This window comes from Cherax quadricarinatus, chromosome 17 (assembly GCF_038502225.1).
Source record: "Cherax quadricarinatus isolate ZL_2023a chromosome 17, ASM3850222v1, whole genome shotgun sequence".
NCBI lineage: Eukaryota > Metazoa > Arthropoda > Malacostraca > Decapoda > Parastacidae > Cherax > Cherax quadricarinatus.
In genome coordinates this window covers 19,516,230-19,524,235 of record NC_091308.1, presented here as the reverse complement: position 1 = coordinate 19,524,235, position 8,006 = coordinate 19,516,230, and the positions used below count along the sequence as shown (strand labels likewise).

General features: G+C 37.6%; 1 protein-coding gene across 1 annotated transcript; it reads left to right on the top strand.

Moving 5' to 3' along the window:
- Positions 1–2,486: 2,486 nt before the first annotated feature.
- On the top strand, positions 2,487–6,332 carry LOC128686457 (uncharacterized). The gene is made up of 5 exons (XM_053773391.2): positions 2,487–2,614; positions 3,089–3,239; positions 3,324–3,497; positions 4,540–4,627; positions 4,981–6,332. Exons 3-5 carry the CDS (start codon positions 3,331–3,333, stop codon positions 6,121–6,123), a joined length of 1,398 nt encoding a protein of 465 aa, XP_053629366.2. The 5' UTR covers positions 2,487–2,614; positions 3,089–3,239; positions 3,324–3,330; the 3' UTR covers positions 6,124–6,332.
- The last annotated feature ends 1,674 nt before the right edge of the window (positions 6,333–8,006 follow it).

The following is an 8,006-nucleotide window of genomic DNA, read 5'->3' as shown; positions in this document are numbered from 1 at the left end:
CATACAACAGGGCATAAGAAGATGAGCACCATTCTTAATGAAGTTCAAGCAATTTGTAATCGACTAGGTCTCATAATATCTTCCTCTAAACCAAAGATATTAACAAGTAAACGACATCCCCCACCCATTTATTTGCAGGGTGAAAACATTAGCTACGTTAAAACTTACAGACATCTTGGTGTAGATGTACCTTTTAACAAATCCACTATACCACAACTAAATAAGAAATGCAAAGATAGGCTAAATGCTCTCAAGGCTGTTGCTGGCTGATAAATTAGACACATGTGTAACTCTTGGGTATCTTCTTTGAGGAAACGTTTCGCTACACAGTGGCTTCATCAGTCCATACATAGGAGAAACTTGAAGAACAGGAGGAGAATGAGGTAATCAGTTCCTCAACCTTGAGTCGATGTGGTCAGTCCATCAATCTTGAATAGAATACGGCATATGAGCGGAGAAGCTGCTTATAAACCGTATGGCAGGAGAGGTGCAGCAGAGGTAGGTGGTGTCACAGTTGTTCATTGTGGAAGTACCGGCAAATCATCAAGAAGTTCTGCCTATTCGGCACGACATATATATATATATATATATATATATATATATATATATATATATATATATATATATATATATATATATATATATATATATATACATATATGTGTGTGTGTACTCACCTATTTGTACTCACCTATTTGTGGTTGCAGGGGTCGAGTCCTAGCTCCTGGCCCCGCCTCTTCACCGGTTGCTACTAGTGTGTGTGTGTGTGTGTGTGTAACTCTTACTATATGACAATATAACAATATATTAATGTATTAATATATTGTATTAATTTTAATCTTACTCAAAGTATAATCATTTTACATTAGGATGCATATAACCTTATAAAGCAGTTTTATTAAAACTTTCCAAAACAATAATGAAGTAGTTCAGCTTTTTACATACATTTTCATCGTCTCTTATGTGAAAATATATCAAGTTTGACGTAGAGTAAATTTAGGTCTCGTATGGAAAATTAAATTTTCCTGGATGTAACTCATAAGATACATACCAGTAAATGGTAGCAAAGATAATTATTTTTTATCAAAGTTACAGAGACAAGTAGGAATTTTAGGACATTTAGGTCACAAAAAATGTCCCCCTTCAATACCTACTACTGTCATATCCACAAGTCACTCTTGACCTATATTAATTTCAAATGAAATATACATTACCAGGAATTATGGTAAACATTAATATAAATTTGTGTACTGTATGTTAAAACTAATAAATGATTACATATACACATTTATGTAACAGAAGGAGAATTTATAATCATAAGACTCACCAATTAGTCTGGAGATTACGGTGTGTCAAGCTCAACCTCTCTGTCTAAATTTATGAAGAGAATACAGGCCAGAATTCCTACACAAATTAAACAACTTAGCTGAGGTTCCTGGAGCTGTCCTGTCCATCTGCTTAATGCTCATGTTATGCAGGACTGCAAATCCAACAATTTCGGCTCCTTTTTGAGAGGTTTTAAGCCCAATATAACCCCTAGAGCGACTAAAATCATGCACATTACACCAACGTGCTCGTATCACATTAAAAAACAATGACGTCTACTCCCTGCTCCTCAGCGCAGGCGCAGAGATTCCTTGTCGGTTCACTTCTTTAAAATACACTTTAGAGCAATAGTAATGTTTTAATCAGATATATTTACATTATAAAAATATACAGCATAATTTTTGGGAAATTATTTTCCACATCCCGTGTGGAATGTCATAATCCGTTTTTACTTTAAAGAATTTCAGTATGAGTACATTCAGGAAAGCAGGAGACTGGTTGGATTATTGAATCAGATCAAGAAAACCAAGAAGTGTAGCTTATTTCCACTTGGGGGAAAAGGTTCTTCTTAGATCCTCCCCCAGGATGCGATACACAACACTCCACTAACTTCAAGGTATCTGCTGCTAGGTAAAAGCAGCAGCTGGTGTAAGGAGGTTTGCCTTGTAATGGGATTCAACCCCCCACGTCCTCTCTTGCATTAGCCGATCGCGTTAACCACTACTCTGAGTAATTTAGTAAATTCTTACTTTTGGATTTACATACACAACATACAAAATTTTTGCAATGGTCTTGAGGATTTACATAAATTATTTGTATATAAAATTATACATTATGTAGTTTGAACCTAGAATACCCAAGAATGTGGTAGTAACCAAGTAACTAGTTGTAGATCGCCTTACCTCCAAATTTGAAAAAAAAAAACTAGAAAGAATAAAAGAGCACTAAACCGTTTATTGAAAGAAACTTTTACAATGTTGTTGTCAGCCAGTAAATTTCGATATGTGGCATTTTGATAAAATATTTATAGATGATGATTAGATAAACAAATTTCATGTTAGGCGCCCAGCCTCATTCTTCCGTCTACTGTCACCATCGATTTTGCAAGGAAAACTGTTCTAAATGTAAGAGCGGCGCAAACATGACATAACATTGAATAAATATTTATTGTTACAAGGAAAACGATCCGGCGGTAGTTTGAATAACGTCGATCGTTTATTAGTAACTATCAGCGTCTTCAACCCAGCAGCAATCAGTATGTGAGTGGAGGTTCATATCTCTGGTACAGGTGAGTGCTTCCTACACCTTATTTTAACAAATTTGTGAGCTAAACGCATATGAACTCCTTCAAAAATTGTTTTCCTAGACGGGCGAGTGTGCAAAGATTAATGTTTTGTAGTCTGTATATCATATACATCCTTGACTATGCGAAAATTTAGTAACTAGAAGACTGAAGGTCACCAAGTGCCCATGTATTGCTGACGCTCGTGACTTGACAGAAAACGGATGTTGATCTGAGGGACAAACTCGCCAACCCTCCACAATTTTTCAAATTATAGTGTTGGCGGGGAAGGAAAATCTAGAAGAGCATAGCTAGCTTTTATTTTGATAATGTATGCTGTGAATAATAAAAGTCATAATACCGCTGCTAAAGCATTTCTTAACTAACAGACAATGTCGTCTTAAAAAAAACAAATTGTACAGCTTGTGGGTTAGCTGTTAATACTTAGAAATTAATCTTAGAAATATATCTTCCCCTCAGAGAACAGCGTGAGGCGAGCAGCGTGTGCAGCAGCGGATGTGAAGTGAGCAGCGTGTGCAGCAGCGAATGTGAAGTGAGCAGCGTGTGCAGCAAACAGTGTGAGGAGAACAGCGAGTGCAGCAGCCAGTCTGACATTTTTGGGTTATCCTAGGTAATTTACACATACTGCTATGTATGGTAATTTATGTAACTATTTATGTGTACCTGTTCCTGAATAAACTTACTTACTTATTAGTGTGAAGATGAGCAGCAGTGAGGTCCAGTGGCTACGTCCGGTCACCCTGACTGAGGAATTAATGGAACTAGGTCACCAGAACCGGTCGTGCCTAACCTGCTACACGTTACACCTGGCTTCATGCCAGCCTCTTCACCATGACCTGGTGTACTCAGCTCTTACTCACCTGTTCAGGTAGGGAACCTTGGTACCTCTATACGTATTCCCTCTGTTTCTTATCATGTACCAGCTTTTCCTGCTTCTCGCCCTTCTGGAACTCTGATGTATACATACATGTATATGTATATATGTGTATTACATATGTATGTATGTATTGTATGTGTTTACGTATTGTATGAGTTTATGTATGTATTGTATGTGTGTTTGTGTATGCATATGCGTAAGTGTGTATGTGCATCTGAAAAGATATTCATGTCTATAAGTGTAGTAATACTCGTGTACGCGCATGTGTATCTATCATATAGGACAGTAGCAGACCACTGTTGATACGATGTATCCTTTTTTCATATACTATGTATAAAAGTGTTCTAGGTAGTAGGATGGAAGACAGCAACCGCCTAGGGAGGTACTACCATCCTGCGAAGTGCGTATAAAAGGAAAGCCTGTAATTGCTTCACATGATGGTAGGATTACTGGTGTCCATTTTTCTGTCTCATAAACAAGCAAGATGTCAGATACGTCTTGCTACTTCTTCTTACGCTTAGGTCACACTACACATACATGTACAAGCATATATATATATATATATATATATATATATATATATATATATATATATATATATATATATATATATATATACCTCTCTGTGTTTTCTTCTATTGTCTTTCTAATTCTTGTTCTTGTTTATTTCCTCTTCTCTCCATGGGGAAGTGGAACAGAATTCTTCCTCCGTAAGCTATGCCTGTTGTAAAAGGCGACTAAAATGCTGGGAGCAAGGGGCTAGTAACCCCTTCTCCTGTATAAATTACTAAATTTAAAAAGAAAAACTTTCATTTTTCCTTTTGGGTCACCCTGCCTCGGTGGGATACGGCCGGTTTGTTGAAAGAAGAAAGAATATAAAAGTGTACAAAATATGAAAGTTAGCAACACTGTATGTTTTTAGACTTAAAATGATTCTGATTTATCTACTAATGTATGAACGTGTATGCGTAAAATAAAATATTTTTTTTTCTGGGCTACTATCATATGACAATGATGATGATGGTGTCTGCAGGAAGGTTGAGGTGCTGAGGGTCTGTCTTGGTCAACGTGATGGACGGCTGTGGCTCCGACAAATGAATGGTTGTAACCTCGACTTCAAGGTATCTGGTCTTGTTCATACTTGTATCCATTAGGTTTTTGTTTATATTTACGTACCTTGCTTCTAATATCATATATTTTTGTATATGGAAATTTGTTATTTATTAAACTTTTTGGTACGTACCACTCACTACCTGATGAATGAGACAGTTATACATCACTTGAATATCTTTATACCCAAGTGTTGCACAAGTGTCTTATTCATCACCTTGTCTATTTTCTGAACCATTTATCTGCAGTACCACTACCTACTTTATAAAAACAGAAGTACAAGATGGGTGTCATTTTAAAATATTGTGGGTACAATATCCCGTATGACATGACAGTTGTCTTATGTATGTATAATTTTTAAAAGATTGTGGAAAAAACAAAGACGGAGGAAGTGGAAGAGGAGCTGACTCACTACATCTACAACACATCTGAGGGACCCATGTGGTGTGTGAGGCTCCTCGCCGTGCCACCTACACCATCCTCCACCGATCTGGATTCGATTTTCTCTCATAATTACGCTCTCCTGCTTGGTATCCACCATTCGTTAGCTGACGGGTTCACTAATATCAATATCTGCAACCTGGTGCATACCATTCTAGACGATATGGTTGCCGGTCGCCCCGTGAACGACGAACAACAGGTAGGGAAGCTTGTTGGTGACGAGCAAACTCAGAAACTTTACGAAGAGCAAAGGCAAAAGTTGTTGGGAGATCCGGAACTCAAGGAAAGAGTCAGAAAGGATTTTCAGGATGGTGCCGATACTCGTCCTCTTTTCCTGGATGCCTTTCCTGTTTCAGGACGAACCGATGTGAAAACCTGCTTTGTTAATATTCAATTCGACAAGAATCTAACGTATTCTTTTCGTCGAAAGTGCAAAGAAGAGGGAGTTACGCTTCACTCTGGACTCGTAGGTATCATCAACGCCACCCTCATTAATCTGCTTAATGATCATTGCGAGATGCCACATGAAATTAATTTTCGGGCCGGGCATGACATCAACTTAAGACGATATTATGAAGGTGACACCACAGGTATTTACGGCAATCATGTTCCTACATTTGGATTCAGGACCTCTTTCAAAACCTCTGAAAACCTGATGTCCAATTTTTGGCCTACAGTAAAGGAGTTTCACAAGAAATTACATTCTCATTTAATAGAGCGCCGCCCCCTGCAAGTTGTGGCTCTTAAGTTGATGGAAAAATCAAAATCTGAAATTTTAGATGGATATTTTACAAGCCAGGGGACGCCTGACAGCTATTACACTGTATCAAATATGGGTGACGTGACGCCATTGTTCACTGGTGAGAGTGACTGTGTGAAGGTTGTGAAGCTCACTCGACTCGCATCTATACGATACATGAACAGTTTCATATGTTTTTATGCCCACAGCCTCAATGGACGCCTGGACTTAACTATGGGGTTTTCAAACCGTTTCTTGGACCATAAGTTTGCCAGGGGATTCATGGACATGATGAGCGTTAACATGACAACTTTGAGTTCATCATGATTTTGATCCATCATTGAGATGGACGAACCACTCCGTAATTATGAGAGTGACTTTCTGTTTTATATGGTCTAGTAAGTACTTTCAGATGAACATTAAACATAGTGAATTAATATAGATAAAGCTCTATTACTAGTATTCTAATCTAGTTATCTTTCACAGCTAGGCTACTGGGGCTTGTATATTGTTCAGTTAAATAAATAATATAAATATTTTTTTTTACATCGTCATGATTCCTCATAGATTCCAAATGATGCTCTCTCTTTCCCTCTCTGTAACTCTTTTGGATTCATCAGTCAAACACAGAGCAGTGGAAAATGAGAAGTCTGAGGTAACCAGTCCCAGGCTGATGTTATCAGTCCCTCATTTCCAGGCTGAGAGACTGCCTCAAACTCTTCATGTTCTACGATTCGTCTCAGTTGGACTGATGAAGCCACTGGCTGCTGAGACGTTTCCACGATAAATGTACCAAAGTGTGGCAAAATTGTTATTATAATCAAAACTAAAGGCTAAACCACCAGGGTCATACAGAAAGTGTGGCACAGATGTCTTAGTTGAGGAAGTCACATTCCTCGACATCATCATATATAATCAATAAATCTTTCAGGTTCAAAAATTTCAGAAAGCCTATATATAAAAACGATCTCATTAACTTTTCTCCATTCAGGACACCAACAAATCGAGGCATTGTAACATTTTTTTTTTCTGAGAGGCTTCCCCATCGGCATCCCAGAGTTCCTACACGAAGCATATACCTTCATTCTATAAACATTTTCAGAGCTCCACTTCCGCACATTCTTCATCGGAGACTGCCAGCAACGTGTCGTCCCTATCTGTTACTCTCCACACAACGACATCGGGTCCTTACTAATTTCAAAATGATAAAAAAAAAAATTCTTTACATCACTCGCCCGAGGCACCATCAGAGTTGTTACCATTAAGGACCTCACATAAACTAAAATTTAGCACTCAGCAAAAAAAAAGTAAGTTTATTTGAGTACTTTTACAAACATTACAGATGATCACAGCTGTTTTACATAATAACTTATGTGTAAATTACCTAGGATACCTCAAAAAAACCTTGAACAAAGTGTGTTTGCGTTATTTTCTGCTGGTGGTGCGATGAGGGATACAGTGGAGAAACATCTCGCACACACTCTCAACACAACAGTTGCGTCAACATAAATGTATGCATGCAATGTCGGAATACTGTTAGCCTGCTTTTAAGATGGAAGGATGCCCATTTGATTATCCCAGAGCCAGACACAAAGCTTATTCAAGGGACAGCCATTAGATCCCTATATTTCGTTTACATGCTGCCCTTGTTCACTTAGCAGTAGTTACTTGTTATGGGGTCGCTTCCTGGGGAAGAAGACTAAGTGATCCCAATGATTACATAGCATTATTGGGCTATCCTGGTTTAATAACTTTCCGGGGTTAATCCCCGAATAAAATCTTATAAGGGTCATACAGTGCCTGAATGGGAATTGTCAAAGACCCCAATGGAGATAAGTCACTGTGATTTTTTTGTTATCCTAGGTAATCTATGCATATGCTTCTATGTATGATAATTTATGTAACTGTATTTATGTGTGCCTGTACCTGAATAAACTTACCGACTTATTTAGTCGGAGTTAGCAAATATATAATTGTTTACCCTAAACTTACAAGCCACGTACATTTTCTGTTCTTAATATTTTTTAAATTTAATAAAGAAAATCATATTTAGTGGTGGACTATTATTTTGGATAAGCGTGAGCCTTATCATATCTGTCCTTAAAACTATATATGGATTCTGCCTCTACCACTTCATTAAGAAAAAAAAAAAAGATTTTTAACCCTGAGGATTAGCCAAATGGGATAATCCAATAAACACAGTGCTTCGT